Source organism: Sceloporus occidentalis, unplaced genomic scaffold (assembly GCF_023333645.1).
Source record: "Sceloporus occidentalis isolate IW3139 unplaced genomic scaffold, rSceOcc1.0.p SCAF_7, whole genome shotgun sequence".
Lineage (NCBI taxonomy): Eukaryota > Metazoa > Chordata > Lepidosauria > Squamata > Phrynosomatidae > Sceloporus > Sceloporus occidentalis.
Window position 1 is genome coordinate 48,862,133 of NW_028316987.1, and position 21,143 is coordinate 48,883,275.

The window sequence follows — 21,143 nt, forward strand, 5'->3', positions numbered from 1 at the left end:
CGAAAAGAGCCATGTGGAGCGCTCCTGGAAGCAGGGATGGACCTGGGCTATATGAAAAAAGAGTGCTAATGAAAAAAGATATCAGCAGTGGCTCAGACCATATTAGCTGCTGCTCTGTTCTAGTGAACCTGAATGTTTTTGAGATGCTATTTTCACTTATTTTAAAACCTTCCAAAATCCCACTGATGAGGAATGGGGGAAAAGTTGGTTGCATTTAACTGTTTTAAATTTTTGCATCTTCCTACATTCATTGCCTTGAATACTCCATATGTATTTTGGTGAAATAAAGTGCCCACAAAACAATGTGCACATTTTGAAAGGCAAATGGCTAAAAATCTACATAAGCTGACAATAAGCAGGAAGATAGTTTATTCAGTGGAGAAAAATGTGTATGTTAGGAAAAATGTATAAATAATTGGCCAAATTAGGAAATATGCAATTAAGGTGCACAGAACTGGACTTGGGAAGAAACTCCCCCCAAACCTTTCCAAGCTGAAATAAAACAAGAAAGAAAAGGAAATGCAGGTGGTATGCAGAAAAATGCAAAATGAGAAATGTTGACATCCCTGGTTGGCACACTTTCCCATCCAGAGGTATAATTCTTGGAATGAGTTTGGTTAAAGAGATTCCAATAGACACCCAAGCTTCTTATTATACTGTATATTGAGATTCTTCTCAAGATCAGGCCATCTTGCTTGGAATGTGAGCATTTATCACTTCATTCAATTCCACTCCTCTCAACAATATTACTTTGCTTGAACAGAACATTAAACTATAGTTTAGTAATATAGGAACAAGCCCTTGGCCACATGTGTTACGAACACCAATGTAGATATGTGAACTTCTCCTTCAATCCCCCTCCCCCCCCCACTAGCTGCAGTTTAGTATTTTAGCCAAGATAACTATAAAGACAACTATAAAGACTTAATGTAACATTACGGTGGTGGTGTGCCTTCAAGTCATTTTTTATTTATGGCAATCATAAGGGGTTTTCTCACCAGGATTTATTCACAGGGTCTTTACTTTTGCCTTCCTCTAAGGCTTAAAGAGTGTGTCCTGCCAAGGTCACCCAGTGGGTTTCCATGACCAAGTGGGATTCAAGCTTTGGTTTCTAGAGTTGTAGACCAACAGTCACACCTCCACACCATGCTGGCTCTAATATAACAAGTATAGGTTCATACCAAGCCAACTTTAAACTTATGAAAGGAACCTGTTCCAGAGAACAGCTCACCATTTATACTCAACAGAATTTAAGATTTGGACATAAGGATAAGCTGCAGTTAGCAGAAAATGGAAGGGGAAAGCTCAGATTCTCACACAACTGTACTAGAGAAGATTGGAAGGGAGTACCAAAACCAAGGTTTGATTCACATAATTCTAAACTGTAGTTTTTCTGATTTGGCTTCAAACATTACCATTACTCTGAATTCTTCTTGGGTGCAGGGCATGAGGAGCATTTGCAGCACCACTGGTAAGTTCACCTTATGTTGTTGCTGTTGTGTACCTTCAAGTCTGAAACTATCAGGGGATTGTCTTGGCAAATTTCTTCTGAGTTGGGTTTACCATTGCCATCCTCTGAGGCTGAGAGAGTGTGACTTACCCAAGGTCACCCAGTGAGTTTACATGGCCAAGCCAGGAGTCAAACCCTGATCTCTAGAGTCCTAGTCCAACATTTAGACCACTACACCATGATGGCTCTACACTACTCTGACAAATAACCTTATACTTGTTTATACCCATCCCTCCCAGCCCTAAATTATGTTCTAAATTCATATCCTGCAAACAGAATAACAATGAGGGTATTTCAGCTCAGTTTTAAGCTAAATATACATAAAATTGATTTCTATTCCTTGCAGTGGAATTTGGCATGGAAAACATACTTAAAAGATGAATGACAACTAAGCATGGTTCTTTGCTTCCTAGCACTCTGACAATTCAGCAATTTTCTTATTTCAGCACTCTTGCTTTCCAAGCGAGACCATGAAGTATGAAAGCATAAAAGAAGTGGTTTAGAAAGGAAAGTCTGCAAAGGGCACCACTGCACTGACACATCTAGAAGTTTTCTGCGATGGAGGACTTGTTTATCTGGGTGGGGTCAAAGTGATAGTGAAAGAATAGCAATTCAATAGAAGGCGAGAACTGACTTCCTAAAAGGATTGTTGTTAGTTTCCTGGAATCAGTATAAGGCCCATCTGTTCACACAGCTAAGAGAAGCAGAACATGCTGGGTCTGTTTTATGTGCTATTCTGAAATGTTTGTGCCTCTATCTATGTTCTTTTAGTGATGCATACATTAGCATTATTTAAGCTGTTATTTTACTGATACTATTTCTTCTGGCTTAAAAGTTATGCATATGTCTAGTTCATGCTAAAAGGAAAAGAACTGTGTTGGGCAATGTTCTTGTGTGCCTTCAAGTTGTTTCCATCTTATGGTGACCCTATCGCAAGGTTTTCTTGGCAAGATTTGTTCAGAGGAGGTTTGCCATTGTCTCCCCCTTTGTGTTGGACAATACAAAAACTAAAATCTACATCAACATAATACCATTATTAGACCAAGTGAAAAGCCCTAAAATGTGCAAGCGTTCCAGTTTTCAGAACTCTTGATATAGTAAATGAAGGGCTGTAGCTCTACATATATTGTGGGCCTGCAGCTCTCATTATCCCTCAGTAACAGCTATAATGGCCAGGGCTGATGGGAACTGCAGTCCAACAGCATCAGGAGGGCCACAATTTGCCCATCCCTGTGTTAAAAAATAGGAGTAAACAGGTGTTAGATCCACAAAATCTGCATTTGGTTACAACATTAAAAAAGAAAGTAACAAAGAGAAGGGCAATAGGCATCCAAATCAAGCTCAAAATCGTCAAATACTGAGATAATGTCTTCCCAAGGGTTGCTGGGAAGAAGAAACAAACAAGCAAGCAATTTTTGAAAATATAAAAAGCAAGTGTTTGTTCAAAAGCATTCAATTTTTAGGGAAAATGCAAGAAGTAAGAAATTTGGGGTGTGAGTGATTTGCCATTGTTTGACAGTTCTCATTGGATTATAATAATCATAATCATAATAATAATCATTGGATTATTTTGTTGTTGTTTCCCCTTCTCAAGTTTTACCCTCTTCAAAAATAGTTTAGTTATTTTGAAAATCTTGGGGTGGGTGATACTTTCTTATCATGAATGTTTTGCACACATGACAACACACACAGGTTAAAGTTAAGAAATCAAGGCCATGATATAGAGTTCACAGTTAGATCTGGGCTGGGATTCAGAACTGAGCTTTCCTCTTTCCTTGTTGTGTCAGTGCGATGTGAGATGAGGCGAAGCTCACATGGGCCTCACCTGGGTTTCCCCAATGGCCAGCTTGACCAGAGGATGGTGCTTTGGTCCCAGGCTAATGGAAGAAAGCTCTCCTTCTGATCCATTCCCCAGCCATGCCAAACCTCAGTCTGCTAGTGGTCATCTTTCTGCCCCCTCACTCAATATATTTTCTTAGCTGTATGCTTCTTTATTTTCATGGCAGATGAGAGATGTTCATCACAGATCTTAGGTGTCTTTAAAATGACTGCTTATCACAACTTTCATTGGGAGATTTAGGCACTGGGATGGAGAGTTTGGGCCATGGGGGGAGGGGGTACAAATGGACCCTGTGCACCCATTTTTCAGTGCTTAAGGCCATCTTTAAAATAAATTTTTCAATACTTAAGGCCATCCTTTATTTTAAGGATGAAGGCTTATAGGGATGCCACCATCTCTGAAGGTGTTGGGCCTGCCTACAGTCCTGGATGCAAAGGAACTGTACTGTGATTTAGACTCATGTACCACCTTATATCCTTTCTTTTCTTTTTTGGTATAGTCAGTCAAGAGAGTGGGAGCATAATTCACTGGCCTAATGCTTGAGTCTGTTTGAAGCATGTCATCCCAGTACTCTTCAACTGTAGTCCAATAGATTTGTCACAATTTCCTTCCAACCACTGCCTTCTCATACACTGTCCCCCTTTACTACTAGGGGAAGCAAGGTCACTTTTAGGGTTCACAAACTCAGATGACATTCAAGACTTATCATTTTTCACACATCACATCTTTTGCAGCTCATAATGAGATGTGCAGGGCAGCAGGAGTTCCTGATTAAATCAGGAGATAAAACTGGTATGCACTCAATTATATATGTGTGTGTGTTGTCGTTTTTTAAAGGACTGTGAAGCCAGATGCAGATGATATTAATTAATGCTGTAAGAAATGGGCTCCTATACCTGGCAGATGAACAGTCCTGTATTTCATTGCTATGAGGGATGGAAACTGCAGCAAAATCTCCATTACTCATTCTCTCTGCTCTAAACATTAAGATATCCAAGGTAAGCCTATAAATAAGAAAGTTATATATACATTATAATAAACCTTACACTTAAGCGTATGTTATGCATTTAAGATGAACTTTTCTTCTCAGCAGTATTTTCAGGGGAGAGAACTGATCCCTCAAATTTCATGACTGCAAAGCACAAGAAATAGGGATGGGTATACATTAGGGAGGGGTAAGTTTTAATTTCTCCCCCACATGTCTTTTAAACTTGAGTCCTTCCCATTGAATTTATAAGTTTTTATTTTTTAAAAAAAAATCCAAAGAGAATCTGCGCTGTTCCACAATCTACATTGTTTAAATTCAATTTTCCCAGTATTGGGAAGATGGCAATATACAGAGGGCCCTTGGTATCCATGGGGGATCTGTTACTGATCCCCACCCACTGATACCAAAATCCATGGATGCTCACTCGACTGTCCTTACTGGCAGCACAGCCTTGTGGTCTCACCACTATTAGAGAGAATGGGACAAAAGTTTCTCATGCCCCCTACCTCCCTCCTCCCTTCTTCCTTATCTTCTTCCTTCTTTCTTCTTTGCCCCAGCTTGACTTTGGGGGCAGAGTCTGCCACCCAATCAGCCAGGGCCAGGGCCAGGACTTGTGTTCAGGAGCTCTGTTCCCAGGCCTAGCAGCTAGGAGGGAGCCTCTGGGCTCCGAAACTCAAGCCCCTGACACTGGCCCCCTCTGGCCAATGGGGCTCTGAATCAAGCCCCACAGCCCCATTGGCCAGAGGGAGCCAGAGCTTGGGTGTTGGAGCCCAGAAACTCCCTCCTGGGTGCTAGGCCTGGGAAAGGGGCTTCTAAACACAAGTCCCAGCCCCGGCTGACTGGGTGGCAGACTCTTCCCCCAATGTCAAGCCGGGACAAAGACGAAAGAAGGTAAGGAAAGAGGGAGGAGGGAGGGTGGAAGGAAAGAGGAGCGAAGGAGGAGGGGGGAGGGAAGGAGATGGGGCAAGGAACTTTTGTCCCCAATGGAGGTGCTTCCCATCCGCAGATGCTCAAATCCGTGGCAGGTCTGCAGATAAGGAAAGCCCATTGTATCTGCCTTCCATGTCAGAAAAAAGAGGTGACAATCCTAATTCAATACCACAATGTTGGACAACACCATGGTGTGCATGTTTAATAGACAAAGGTTGAAAGTTATATGTCAGATGTGAAATAACTCAGAATATGGCAATTTTACTTTGTCACATTTATTTATTTATCAATTTTTTGAAGAAATTAAAAAGCTAAGAAACTTCTAATCAAGAAATGAGTAATCTTAATTTTTTAATGTTTTTTTTCTGGAAAAACAAACAAATTCTAAACCCAGGAAGCAAAATTTAAAAACAGAAGTGACCAAAACTAAAAAGCAAATGAAAAAAACAACCAACAGCAAAATAAACAAAACATTCACACACACTTTCAGCATCACATCGTCTTGAGCTTGCCCCCCATGTTTTCTCTTTATCTCTTTACCACATACCATCACATCTCTTGATCTGTTCAGTAATTTGGGACCCTTCCATGGTGATAGCTCTTGTTTTATTTTACGTAATCCTATTAGAGCTGGGAGGACTGCAGTGGGGATGGGGGCACTTTACACTACACTGGATTGAAAGACTGCAAACTATCCAATTTTGACCAATGCTTGGTTAAAAATGTATTATTATTTTTTTGATCCAAGGGGACCACAAGTCTACCACTAATCAGAATTCTTTGAGTATTTGGAGTTTGGGTAGGCTACCAGTAATACCACCTTCTCTTAAAAGCCCTCACATACAGTGATTAGCACAACTGTGGGAGATTTACACCTGAATCCCCCCCTCTGTGTGTGTGTGTGTGTGTGTGTGTGTGTGTGTGTGTGTAAGGGTGATTTGGTGGCAGAATTGGAGGACTATATCAAAGAGTTATACTTTCTCCATCCTTATATTACAGAATTCTTCTTTGCTGCTGTTATGTGTCAAGCAGCATGCTGAACAAGTTGAAATGAGCAGCTTCCTCAAGTGGCATCCCTAGTGAATTCTTTCATGGAAATATTTCCAGAGGTTTGATGGCTCAGTTGAAGATATTTTGGAACAATCTAAAAAAGATTGTTTAAAAAAAGGGGAGGGGTTGATTTTGAACTGTTTTCAATGAAGTACATCTCCACGTTTGCACAAAAATGCAGCCACAGATGCTGGCGAAACGACAGCAAGACACTTTTCTGGAACATGGCCACATAGCCCGAAAAACCCACAAAAAACTATGGATGCCGGCCATGAATGCCTTCGACTTTACATTAAAAATGCAGCTCTTTGTACTGCTTTTGTTGCTAGCTGAGCTTCCAGAAATTATGATAAAATTATGTTTGACAGTCATTTTGAAATAGATATAATTCAGATACTGACAAAAAAATCTTCCAGTTCTGAGGGGATTTTGAAGATTCTTGTGTAGAACCCACAACAACCTGTTTTAAAATGATCACTCCCGAATTACTTTATCAGATTTTTTTCCCCAGTTAAACAGGATAGGTCTAAAGCAGGCTGATATTAATGCATACCTGCCAACACTACCTCTTTTCTTGTAAACTACCCATCAAGCTTTCAAGGGGGAAAAAAGATCAAATTTATCAGCACCTTTAATTAATCTGATCCCAGCAACAAGGTCATTTGTGTTGCTACTCACAGAGCACAGCTGTAACTTACAACATGCAATACATTACAAATCTCCAAAAGACTTAATCTTCCCCCTACCCCCCACACCAGTATTTCTGCGACACTGACTCCTGAACCAGCCTTACTAATAAGAGTGTCAACATCCAACATCATTATGCTATATATATATATATATATATATATATATATATTGAATATTATGGAAACCTACATTTCCTAAATCTTGATCACAACCACTACAGAAAAATCCTTATCTGCAGTCACTACCTGCCAGACATCCAAAGATAAAAGCGTCTGGGTCTGGTTGTTTAACAAAGAACTACATAATCAGGTTGGCTCATATATCTCCATCACTATGTAAAAGATGGGGGAATACAGAGGGGTATCTCCTTTGGTTTGTAACTCTGCATTAATAGCAGATAGAATAACCTTGATAGAACTCTTACCTATGGTAGCTTCTTGGTGACTAGGTATCTGAGTATTTGCATATGTGCTCCAGATACCTGCTCTCACTTGAACAAATCCTCAGATACTCCTATGCAGAGCATAGTTGTGAATGTAGTACTCTGACATCTTCCCTAGAGAATTACATCATGATAAATGAAATAATTTGGAAGGATATCCAGTGGGAAAAGAATATGTGTAGGTAGGATAATGAGATCAAAAGGGGAGCTAAAACTATAAAACTAATGTGAAATATTGCTCTGATCAGAAATGATAGGGCAACGACAAAGTAAATTTTTCAAAAACTTTTCACTGTGCATAGCAGTTTTAAAGCCAGCTCAATCAACTGCCAATATAGCTGCCCTGAACCAGCTAAAATATTGCTGTCGTGGGAATATGCAGAAATAGTTTTATGAAGGGCAAGATGGTGATACACCTGAATCCTCAGACACAGGCCTCCCACAACTTTGTCTAATATAATTTAAAGAATAAAATGCTTGTGATTAAACACCCTCCCTAACCATCATCCTTATCCTCTTTAGCCAACCAGGTTCTGGATGAGAACTGAGGACAAAGGGGCAGGGAGGAGTCAATGCCACTTCACCATTTTCACTTGCACTACCTACCAGTTCAGATAAGATTGCTGCAGGCCTGGTATGCCAAGTATTTGGGGAGTTAAGACCCTCCCTTTCAGCTACATTCAGAACAGAAGCACATCAAACAAATATATTTGGGCTTCTTTTAGATCAGAATCAGAAGAATTCATCTAAACTCAACCCCACCATGAAGTCTATTGTACTCCTAATGATCTCATAAGCATGTCATCACACTCCACACCAAACCCTTCCAGTTAGCTCAATCTAAATACAGTGTATGACAAAAGTAAAAGCAACATCAGTAAAGATTTCTCAGATGCACTTCCAAGTCTATTGGTATCAGCAATCACTTTTGACACCAGAAATAATGGAAATGACATTTCCTGCGTTATTGTATTTGAGTAGACAAAGTAATGCATTCCAGTGGTATTCTAGTCCTCACTTATGGTTGCCTGCAAGCTCTCTCCATTCTCACTGCCCCAGGGTCAGAGTCAGCTCTGAGAAGAGGAAGACACAGCACCAGAGAATGTAGCCACAGAATCAAGCCTATCCTAATCAACACCTGACCCACAAAGGTATCTAATTTCAAATGGGATAGTGAGAGAACAAAATACAGCAATCTGTATTCTGAATTTTTATTTATCAATATCCGGCATCATCGCTAGGTAGGATTCTCACAATTGGTAGTTATCATTTTTATCCCTCTAACACTCTCTGGGAAGAAAATTAAAAGTGAACATGTGTACTGTATGTACAAATATGTACAATAAACACATTATATGTAACAAACTCTTTAATAAAAAAAATCTACCCAAATAAATGAGTTGACAGTACATTTGTTAAAAATGACATTATTACACTCTAGAAGTCTTTTGCACATAGTTATAAAAATGAGTTTTGGGGACAACATATGTATCTGATGAACTTACTAAGGCAATTGCCTTTGAAAGAACAAGTATATTTTAAAGTGCTGGCCATGGCATGAGAATAAACTGCAAGTGTTGCAAGGATTCATTTACATTTTGCTGTATCACACAATTAATGTTTCCCTCCTTCTAAGAATAAAGTAGAAGATGTCAAAGGAAGAAGAATAAAGTGAGGCTTTGCTGGCAAAAGCTTTCTAAAGAGTTTCAAATGTGTACATAGGAAATCAATTTGCATCTTCAATAATATCCCTCAAATCAGATGACACTGTGTTGTTAGAAGGTAATTTACTTTACAGCGAAAGCAATTTGATAGTTGTCCTGATTTGTGATATTCATTTTGTTTCTTAATGAAAAAAAATTAATGAGCAATGTTACTGGAAGTACAACTCCAACCACTGGCATTATTAAAACATGTTTCCAATATAATGTACATTGTGTTGATTGTACCATCAGAGCCTGAACTTTTGCAGCACAAGCCAGTCAATTAACCTGATGTGTGATTTCTAGTAAGGGCTTCTGGCACTTACCTTTGCACTGATTTGTGTTTTTGTCTAGAATTGCTTTCGTGGATACAATTTTTCCATATCTGAAAAACAGAAGAAAAAACAGATATACATGTCTGTGTATGGCTGTTCATTTCATAATGCTTTCATACCTTCTTCACTTGCCAAGCATCCCTAAGAGCCACAATGCAACTTCAATAGTCTTGAAAAGTACAACATAAACAGTATTCAGTGTATCTGTACCTTAATGTTACATATGCTGTCTCTGCAGTTCTGGTCTGATGTCTCACTTTTGAAGGTGATTTATTCCCCTTTTTACTCTTTAATCAAAATAAGGAGACCAATAATGGTTTCAGCTTTTGAGGATGTCAAAAGAAACCACCATTCCCCCTCCCCACCAAAAAAGGTATGTTGAATAAATCAAATTAAACTAATGTTTTCCAGATATTTAAATGGCTGAAAGAGATAATTTCTATGGGTTACCTTTATAATCTACAACAATTTCTACAAATTTACAATTTCTTATTCCATATATATATATATATATATATATATATTTTCCAGGAAGTATACTCCATCAATTTATGTGTCCTATATATTATATATCTATTCATCTTGTATATTTATGCATTTGCTTATTTTTAACTCATTCTTCCACATTTATAACTGCTGTCTTCCTCCAATTTCCTTTTAAAAACAAAATCATATCCTTCCACTGATTTGTAAATCTTTAAAGTGCTTTCTCCAATCAAAATAGTTAACTTATTAATTTCCATCATATCCAGACATCCTCCTTTTCCAGGACATGTTCTACATTTCAACTTTCCATCCAGGAGGAATTCCAAAATGCCCTCCATTTTGAGCATGACTAAGAAGCATGAATTTATATTTACATCACTGTTTTTAGCTTTTATTTGGTAATGTCCTACATTTTCCTCAAATATCCTGCACTTTATGGTGCCTTGTCCTCCTATGCGGTTATGATATCTGGTCACCTTGCATCCTATTATATAATCTTGTTAATCATTCAACTGTCATGGGAATAGGATGCATCTTCCAGTTTTTTACACATGTAATTCTGGCATTAATAAAGTATGTATTGCTTTTTGGTTCCTTTTTTCTATTTTTGCATCTATGATATTTAATAGATAGGTTTCAGGTTTGAATTCAAATTTGGTTTTAATATCTTTGTCATGAGATCATGAATTTGTATCCAGTATTTCTTTGATATTTAACATGTCCACCACATGTGGTATAGGGTTCCCTTCTGTTCTTCACATTTCCATCACTTAGCTTTTTCACTTTTGGCTATCTTTGCAATTTTTGCTAGTGTCCACCTGTACAGCATCTTATAATAGTTTTCTTTTAAGTCATTGTTGTGTGACTTCAGGCATTCCCAATTTATAGTGACCTTAAGGTGAACCTCAGACAGTAAATTTTAAGTTTTTGTTCCATGACCTTATCCACTTACTGATTTGAATTGTATGTCCAACACGTTTTCCATCTACTGAATTGTGCAATCTTTACGGTTTCTTCTTTCATGTCTCTTGTCCACACCAGTCTATACATTTTTGCTATTGCGTGGTAGTCATTCGGAAACAAGACCTCATTCAACTCTGTACATGTATGCTCAAAGCCATCTGATTTAAGTTTCATTTTTGTTCTTTCACATAATGGTCTATGAGAGAACCACTGACTGCCAATTCCTCCCATCAAGAGTTATTGTTTCATCTTCAATTCATGTGTATTGTTTTCTATCATCAGAAGATTGTTGTAAGATAGCCATATGTCTTGATTCATCACATCATTCTTGATAAATGCCTTGTAAAGTGAGACCCAACCTGGTATTTTCCAATAAAAATTGTTCTTATATTTAATCCACATTTTCTGATGAAATGATTGTCAAAGTCTTTATATATTTTTTCCAGCTTGTTATACCATAAGTAAGCATTCCATCCATAGCAAATATCCATAGCTTCCAGCTTTATCAATCTGAATCTAAGCTTAATTGGTAATTAGGATTCACTGAGACCTGTGCACCTGGAAAAATAGATACATTTCTTACCGAAATCTTTAAATAAGGAAAATTGCAGGATTTGAAGAGGATCGAGAGAAGGCAGGGGGGTTAGTTTTCTCAGAGCCAATGAAAGTCAGGGGATGGGGAGGTAAAGGAACAGGTCCGCTCTAGTCTTTCCCTTCCCTACCAGTGCCTTTAACTGGCTCTGGGACCCAGTTAAAGGCAGAGGATGGGTGGGTGGGGGAGGAACAGGCATGCAACAGTTCCACTCTTTCCCCTGCCTTCATCTGTCTTTAACTGGCTTTGAGAATCCAGTTAAAGGGTCGGGGGGGGGGGAAGCAGAAGCACGTACTCTTCCTTGCTGCTCCATCCCTCCTGGGTTTTCCCCTCACAGAAAAAAGCTCGAGAGGGAGGAAGAGGAGGAGTGCACGCCAGTGGGCTTAACATTAGTGAATAATCAAAACCACAAATGTTCAGTCCATGAATGTGGAGGGAGAAGTATATATGCAAAGTGAAGCCTCTGTGTCAGGCACCCCTGCAGTAGTGGGAGGTGAGTCCCTTACTTGGACTATGAGCTGACCATGCTATAACATTCTGTTCTAAAATTATGTTGTTTACATCTCTTCCTTTATAAAATGGGGGGGGGGGTTGAATCTTTCACAGAACAAAATATTTATTAGCTTCAATATCAAAGCTTGTAAGAAGACCAAAACAGGACTGAGTGTTTTATTCAGTTTGATTCGATGTTGGGCTGGTTAGCACTTGTAGTTCAACTTTTATCAACTAACAAGATGGTTCAAATGACATAAAACAGATGTGTATGTACTAAATATTATTCAGCAAACTGTCCAGAAAAAAATAAGCAGCTAATCAGTAAATTGATGTCCCCATAAGCTCCACTGCTTGCCAAAACTAACTACAGAAATACATTTGTAATCAGAAAGCATCCAAGGGAAAAGAATAGGGCATTCGATACATTCAGGAAAACCTTCTATCAATCATGTGTTAAACTCTTTGTGTCTTGCTCTAGATTCATGGGAGCAAGTTGAATGAGTGTGTTTGGTTAAATATGCCTTTAGAAAAACTGGTCTCTGTGTTGTTCTCCACACAAAAATAGATGGCAACCAACAGTGTGTCTGAAAAGTTTCAATTTTATCTTATTCCATTTCTAAATGTTCTCTTCCCCATCACGATAATGTTACTTGGTGAAATCTCTCTTTGCAAAGATTTCCCTTGCTTCTTCCCTTTCGAATTTATCAAAACTGGATTTCCTCACATTTCACAAAGAAAGAATGTACCATCTCTATGAGGTTACAATCCTATGCTGGTTCTATTGATGGTTGTTAAATAAACACAAGAGAAGGGGAAATGTGCCAACCTGTCAGTGGCCACTTTCATCATCTACCAATAAGGAGATAGGGATGCAACTCCTGACTGGATTCATCTTTCTGTGATGAGTCAGAAAAATGAGGTGGGAGGACAGTCTCCTTGATGGAAGTCAAGTGAGAACAAGACCTTCTTTGTTGTTTGGTCTTGATGTGGTTTGTGCAATTATTTTCAATCTATTTATGCACATTTCTGTGAAATGTGTAGTACAGTCGGCCCTTCTTATACACGGATTTTTTTATTCATGGATTCAAGCATCCATGGTTTGAAAATGTTTAAAAAAAAGTATAAATTTCAAATATCAAACCTTGATTTTCCATTTTTTATAAGAGACACCATTTTGCTATGTCATTATATTTAATGGGACCTGAGCATGCACGGATTTTGTTATCCAGGGAGGATCTTAGAACCAAATCCCAATGTATAACAAGGGTCCACTGTATTGGAAAATTCAATAATTGCTGCCTCATAGCAAAAGTTGAAGATCAGATGGGGTTTGTGTGTGCTTCATTTCAAAAAAGCAAAATAGAAAAAAAATAGTTCTGCCCCATTTCTGTATAATGTATTTTGCACACAACTGCAGAAACCACATTGCAAAATAGAGATTGGCACTTTGGTTTCACACCAGAGGGGAAATCTTTTCAGGGCTGTAGAATACTCAAGGCGTTGCCTCACTGTGCTAATACCACCAGCTTCATTTAATATCTCAGCAGCTGTGAGATGTCTTCACATCTCTGTATGGACAGTGACAAAGTGCCCCTAACAGAAGGCTCTGTTTAAAAACCTCCAAAAAAGCAATAAGGGATTCCTACTTAACCTATAGGAAATCTGTCTTGAAACATTTCCTTCCAGCCTATTTCCAGTTTAAAAAGGAATACAAGATCTTATTAGCCCACAAAAGATGTCAATTTGAACATAATTCCTGGTCTATGTGGCTAAATGCCTCCTTGAATAACGATTCAAAAATGTTCTGGTAGATTGTGTTGGGGGTCTTATATTCCAATTCTCAACCTCTGAGTTGTGTCATTCCAGCCCAGGTCTGGGAAAATCACTTTAGACCCACTTTTACAGACCCAAATACAATGCTATTAGTCCCCATTAATCATCAGGATGTAACTTCTTTCTCCGTCCCTCCTTGGAATCCTGTTTCCAAGGAGGAAGTGGTTGAGCTAATTTATCTCCTTAAAGAAGGCAAAGCCCCCGAAATATATTTTCATTCCAAAGTATCAACTTTGGAAAATCAAAAATTATAGTTTTTGAAAATAAATTTTCTCAATGTCATTGCTCTTTTGAGGGACACACTTTAGAACCAGTTAAAACTTTTTTCATACTTGGGGCTATCATTCCATCACTCTTTGTCATGGAATACCCACAGATCGACTGCGATTCAGAAAGCATCAGCCAGCTCAGCTGCAGTAACACATTTCTTTTTTACTAAAGTGAGCCTATATGTTCCATCCACCTTGAAACTGTTTAATGCTAAGTCTGTTGCACCACATTTATATGCTTTTAGTATTTGGATTGGGGGACTGTCATCTAAAATTGATAGGCAAGAGACAAAATTTCTAAGGACCTTCTTCAACTCCCCAACTGTGTCCCAAACTCAGTGTTATTATTGGAGATGGGCCAAAGCCCTCTCTTGACAAGGGCCTGGTGGTATGCCTTAAAGCTCTGGCTGAAAATTGGTGTCTTTGGGGCTGGTTCAGGTTCGCTTGTATACCTACCCCAAGACAATTATGTAAGTAGTTGGCACAAACTTCTTGCATAAAAGCAGCTTTGATTGGTCTCTCTTCTTCACTCCTTTCTAACTTGGAATTGGAGATGGCCTTTAAATCTCTCAAGCAGAGATTGTGGGACATAACTTTTTGCGATCTGCATTATTGCCCCTATGTAAGCTGCTCACCTAGTTCATTGTATGTACATTACACTGGGCCTTTCCATTTAAAATCTGACAGTGCCAAAGTACATTTTAAATCTGACAGTGCCAAAGAACAGCAGACATTTTTCTCCATCCAGATGCAACATGTTTTCCGATGAACTGCTCCAAGGCAGATTTGCTAGGGTCCCTTACATAGAGAGATTGTGCCCTTGTGGAAGTGGAGTCAATGAAGCATATTTTTTTGTCCTGCAGCTTTTACAAGGAGGCACACCAGAATCTGATTATTTCACTACTGAGAAAATTTGTTGGATATTCTGCCCAGTTTCTTACCATGTTCTTGGTGGAGGATACATCCCCAAATGTAATGTTGGCAGTTTCTAAATTTCTTTCAGAGGCAGAGGATTAGAACTCTCTATGTGTTTTAGATAAAGCTGATAGCAATCATTTTATTGTTTTTACTGTTCTATTTATTCCTTTTGGATGTTGTTTTTAATTTCATGTTTGAGTTTTCTATTAGATCTATTGATCATAACAAATGATGATGATGAAAAACCTCCAAAGAAGGAGACTCCACCACACTCCGAGGGAGTGTGTTCCAGTGTGGAACAGCTCTTACTGTCAGGAAGTTCCTCCTAATGTGGAATCTCTTTTCCTGTAGCTTCCATCCATTATTCCATGTACTATTCTCTGGACCAGCACAAAACAAGTTTGTTCCATTCTCAAAATGACACCCCTTCAAATGCTTAGGAGGGCTATCATATCATCTTCCATGTCTGGAAGTTCATCACACAAATCAGAACACTGAAAACTATCATTCTGAATCATGTAGAGAACCTTAAAGCATAGAGGAGATTTTTCTCCTCAGAATGTCACTATCCACATGAGAGGCTCAATGGAAATCTGCAAGGATGGGGCCAAGACTAGAGCTTAAAATAACCTTGCTTTACCCATATAATTCATAGTCAACCTTTCTCCACACTTACTCTGGATCTTGCCATCTACAATCTCTTTGGTCCACTGACATCTCAGTACAGATCCCAAGTTCTGTTTTAATGTGGCATGACTGTTTTGTGTGTGTCCTGTTCTCATTTCATTTTCTAATTCTGCCTGTAGGCTTAAGAGAACTTTTTCCACAAAATTTTTGTTTGAGCTATTTTAGCCATGACCTCTGGCATCAAATCTGAAGGTTTTGCAAAGAGTGTTGGGCAAAATGCAATGTATGTTTGAAGGAAAGAAGAACAGTAATGTGGTAAGAATGTAATCCAAGAAAAGATTCCCACCAGATAAGCTTTAGTTGCAGTACTTTGTTCTTTATTCTATCAGCAGAATACTTAAAATGCCTTTACAACAAAATCATTGGAATTACTTGAGACATTTTTTCCAAAATAAAGACTACTATCTGTAGTTATGAGAGTATTCACACTGATAATTGATCATAAAGGTGAATTTTGTCAGGCATTAATAACTCCCACTCCTGCTTAGTGTATGCTATTGTGATTTGTCTTTAAAAATACTGAATTTGCTCATTATTTATATTATTTATATAGGTAATCTGTTTTTAGGTAATTTTTAATCTGTTTGTGTTGATGGCTTAAAATATATTATATCAAGGAAATCTGCATCTAGGCAAATAGGCCGTGAATGAGGGTACTGAAGAGCTGGTCTGCTAATTTTCTAAGTTTTTAAAGTTTATTTTAAATAAACTACTATATACAATTAATATATTTAATATAAATATGTATGCTCTCTCTCTCTCTCTCTCTCTCTCTCTATATATATATATATATATATATATATATATATATATATCCCACTATGTTTAATTCTATAGGGTATTGCTTTATCAAATCTTATTCCTGCATGTCTTCAGTTCAATAACTGTAATAAAAAAGCCCAAACTATTGGGGTATAATGTTCAAGGAGCAAAACAACAATGGGAATCACATGTGGAAAGCATTTTCAAAGAAGCAGCCATGCTAGTCTCCTGCTGCATAAAAAGAAGGAAGGGCAGGGAAGAAAAAAATGAATTGTGGCAACATCTTTAAGGCTAACTGTTTTTTTTTTTTATTATTTTAGCATGAGCTTTTGTGGATATAAACTCACTTCTTCAGATGTAGTAGTTTAAGCTTCAGGTTATAAATCATATTCATACAGTTGTTGGAGTTTTCATGCATTTTTTATGCATTCTTTTCCATATATATATATATATATATATATATATTCATGCACTTATGTTTTTTGAGTGGGAGAACTCTACTGTAAAATTAGAAGTGTGTATATTGAAGATAATTGCATTCCTGTTCATACATTAGATTGGGAAGTGTAAATTAGGTTTGTTATTTAACATCAACCAAATAAAGTTTTTCGCCACCACTAGTCAGATTTCACACCACATGCAGCCATAGTAGGGTTGCCATATTTTACTTATTAAAATCCAGGCACCTAATTTGCATATTATAAAAATATCCTAATTATGCAAACCACCCTAATTTACATTCTAATTATGCAAATTCAGCACATTAATGGTTGCATTTTTTCTTCCACTATGTTTAACCTTCATACAATTTTAAAAATTAGAACTGATTTGACAGAAACATTATAGACCAATGTTTAAATTGCTGGACTTGGAACATAGAGATCCAAATCCCTAAGGCTGCTATTCCTCATCCAGAAATCCAAACTACCATACCAAAAATTAAGCCATCTGAACTGGAGACAAAACAACATATTTACTTATACTGCGCAGAGGAGTAGATGTATTTAATATTTAATCTTTTTTCCCTTCTCTTTCTTTTTTTCCTTTTTGCCCCTCCTCCCCCATACCCCCCTCCTGACCCCTCTACAAAACCAAACATGTCTTTATTTATTTTTCAATCCCTTCTCTCTTTCTCTCTCCCTGATACAGAAAGAGAATCCAACAGGAAAGGGGGGATAGAAGGCAACCTCACTGTCCATCCAAGCAGAGATTTGGAATTACATTCTAATTATGCAAATTCAGCACATTAATGGTTGCATTTTTTCTTCCACTATGTTTAACTTTCATACTATTTTAAAAGTTAGAAATGATCTGACAGAAACAGTACAGAGCAATGTTTAAAGTGGTGGATTTGGACAGAGAGATCCAATAGGGCATTTCTTATGAGAAAAGGAAAAAATGTCAAGAGTTGCCAAAGTATTATCATCACCTAGCTTTTGTTTTAATTATTGCTCTCTGTCCCTGCAACTGCAGAGAAAAATAAAAGGAGGAGAAAGGAGTTTCAGTGCAAAGACTGGAGACTGACAACATGTGGCCTGGAACAAAGCAGGAGTCCAAGATTTGTAGTTTCAAACACGTCCAGTCAGCATGGACATTTTTAATCTCTCCAATCCATGACATTCCTGGTTGTGTTATTCAGATTTTAATTGGTTCTTTTTGTAAGCCACCTTTGGTCTGACTCTAGAAGAAAGGTGACATACTGTTTTAGCCTGGGGAACAGAAGGGTAAGAGGTGGCCTGATACCTATCTTTAAATATTGGAAGGGATGTCATATTAAGGATGGAGCAAGTTTGTTTTCAGCTGCTGCAAATATTAGGACACGGAACAATGGATTCAAAGTACAAGAAAAGAGATTCCAGCTAAACATTAGCAATAGCAAGTACATTTCTGTACCACTTATCAGTGCACTTAAGCACTGCCTAAGCAGTTTACAATGTGTAAGCTAATTGCCCCCAACAAGCTGGGTACTCATTTTTAGCAACCTAAGGAAGGATGCAAGACTGAGTCAATCCTGGAGCCCTGCAGGATTGAACTCACAACCTTGTCGCTATGAGAGGCTACAGTACCGGCAATTAAACCACAGCACCAGCAGGAAGCTTAGGAAGAGTTTCCTGACACTAAGAGCTATTTGACAGTGAAATACGTTGCCTTGGAGTATGGTGGAATCTACTTCTTTGGAGGCTTTTAAACAGAGATGGCCATCTACACTTTGTTTGTGTATTCCTGCATGTCAGGGAGTTGGATGGGATGGCCCTATCAATCTATAATTCTATGAAGTGAAATGAAATGAAACAACATAACAAAAAAAGCCCAACAATTATTCTCAATGACATAGGCTTGCAAGCTATCAAATAAAGTACAAAAAAGGCAACACAATATGGGTGGGGGTACTGAGACTATTTAGAGAAGTTTGGTAATATTATTTGTGAGCCGGCTTGGGTCCCTTTTGGGGAGAAAGGACAAAAAATTAACTAAATAGTTTTGATCCTGAAAATTAGCCTTTTTGAAGACTTAGATATTCACTACCAGAATTACAAAAGAGTTATCTGAAGTACATTGCAATAGTTTACAAGTTACATAAAATTTTATCTTCTTTTATTTCCTTTAAGCATTCATCTTTAACAGAAAAGACACTGCTGTTCATCCAGATTTATTTATAGGATTCATTTTTGCCTTGTTAAATTAATTCTCCTATTCTTCTTTTACAGCACCATGTTCCTTAGAAGGAGTTCATCTGATGGGGCATACTACATGAACATAGAAATACAGCTTTAATGTTGTGGGTGTGGAGTTAAAAAGTACTTATGTAGAAATAGATAATGTATCACCAATAGACTTACTGTTGATACATTATTCTTCAAAATAATTATCAACAACTGTATCAAAAACATTCCATACTCCCTCTTGTATTTCACATTAAAAGTTAATAAACAGAACATGGCTTACTGAAGCGATATTCTTCAGCCAAGAAAGTTTGATTGATGTCTTGTTCATGAAATGTCACGAGGAAAGGTTTTTTTTAAAGTCTCATTATGCTAGGAATATAAGAGTAATTAGATTTTGAAGGCCCTAGCATATTAAGTAATTTGAAAAATAAAAAGGCCAGTGCCTTGGCAAATGGCCACAGAAATATGCACTGGATATATATAAAAAGAAAAATAGTCCACCATACTTACAAATACTAACACTGCAACCTAATCTTATCATAGTATGATATTTAAATGTAAGAGGTAGGAAAAAATTTTTTCCTAGCAATGAGATGGGCTGTCTACTAATAATTCACTTTGAATTCTTCATCAATTTCTTCTTTTGATTTAGCCAATTTCTTAATAATGCTCTCCTAATATAATGGTCTTTGAATTCTTTATGAATTTTTGCTTTCCCGTGGGTGGGCAGAGAGAAGCTGAGGGCACTACCTCTGCTCCACAAACTGCACCAGCTCTGGGAAAATGTATCATCAAAGCTAACAAAAGCAATATATCAGATAATAGATAAAGTATTAGAAAGCCTGAAAATATAGTATTGGTTGTGTTCAGTGCTGGTATCTGGGTACCAGGTATTTGCTGATTTTCTAATACCCACCTCGCTTCAGCCTTCCATGCCACTCCCGAGAGGGAAGAAGAAAAAAGAAACAATTCGCAAAAGACAGGGGAATATTGGTGTTATGTGGGATATACTATGAAGGACTAGGGCCCGAAACACACAGGACAAATAAAGCAGCTTCCAGCTACTTTGGGGTCATGGCATTTACATGATGCATGCCCCCAAAGTGGCTGGAAGCTGCGCAAAGGCCACACTCCATTCCAAAGGACTGAATTAGGGACCCTGAGTCAGGGACCATGAAATGTGGTGCATGCGCCGGTAACCTCCCATCTCAATTTCTGTAATGCACTTTACATGGGGCTACCCTTGTGCTTAGCTCAGAAACTTCAATTAGTACAGAACACGGCAGCCAGGCTGGTCTCAGGTAGAACTAGGAGAGACCATATTACACCAATCTTAAGATCTCTCCACTGGCTGCCTATTAGTTTCCAGGCACAGTACAAGATGTTAGTTATCACCTTTAAAGCTCTAAATGTCTTGGGTCAAACCTATCTTTGGAACCGCCTCCTTCCGTACAATCCCGTGCACTCAGGTTCTTTGGGAGGAATCTGTTGCAACCTATAAAAACTAGATTGGCTGCAACCGCCCAGAGGACCTTTTCGGCAACCGCTCCCAGATTATGGAATGGCCTGCCCGATGAGATCTGTCACAATACCACCTTAAACAGCATCAAAAAAACTGTTAAGACAGATCTCTTCTGGCAAGCCTTTCTCGAATAGATAACCTCCACTAAGTAAGTTGAACCTGTTACTCCCTGATCTCTCCTACAGTCATTGTTGATTTGATTTGTTTATTATTTTAAAGCATGTTTTAATCTGCAATTGTTTAATTGTATTTTAGGGGGGTGGGTTATTGGGATACGAGATTGAATATTTTAACATGTAAGCTGCCCCGGTTGTGTTATACAGTGAGGCAGAATATAAATAAATTTTATTATTATTAACAAGGAGTTGATTAAAACCCACTCCTGGCTGGTGCTTGCAGGCTTGGGACCTGCAGTGATGGCCCGCTTTGGGAATGGGCATTGTGATCACAGCCTGAGTGGCC

General features: G+C 38.1%; 1 protein-coding gene across 2 annotated transcripts in view; it reads right to left on the reverse strand.

Annotated features, from left to right (window-relative positions):
* LOC149309712 (RNA-binding motif, single-stranded-interacting protein 3) overlaps positions 1-21,143 on the reverse strand; it is a 575,089-nt gene that overhangs the window by 357,292 nt on the left and 196,654 nt on the right. For both annotated transcript variants that reach the window (XM_089531314.1, XM_089531316.1), the window contains exon 3: positions 9,480-9,538. In XM_089531314.1, coding sequence (XP_089387440.1) covers positions 9,480-9,538 — 59 coding nt within the window. The remainder of the gene's footprint in view (positions 1-9,479; positions 9,539-21,143) is intronic.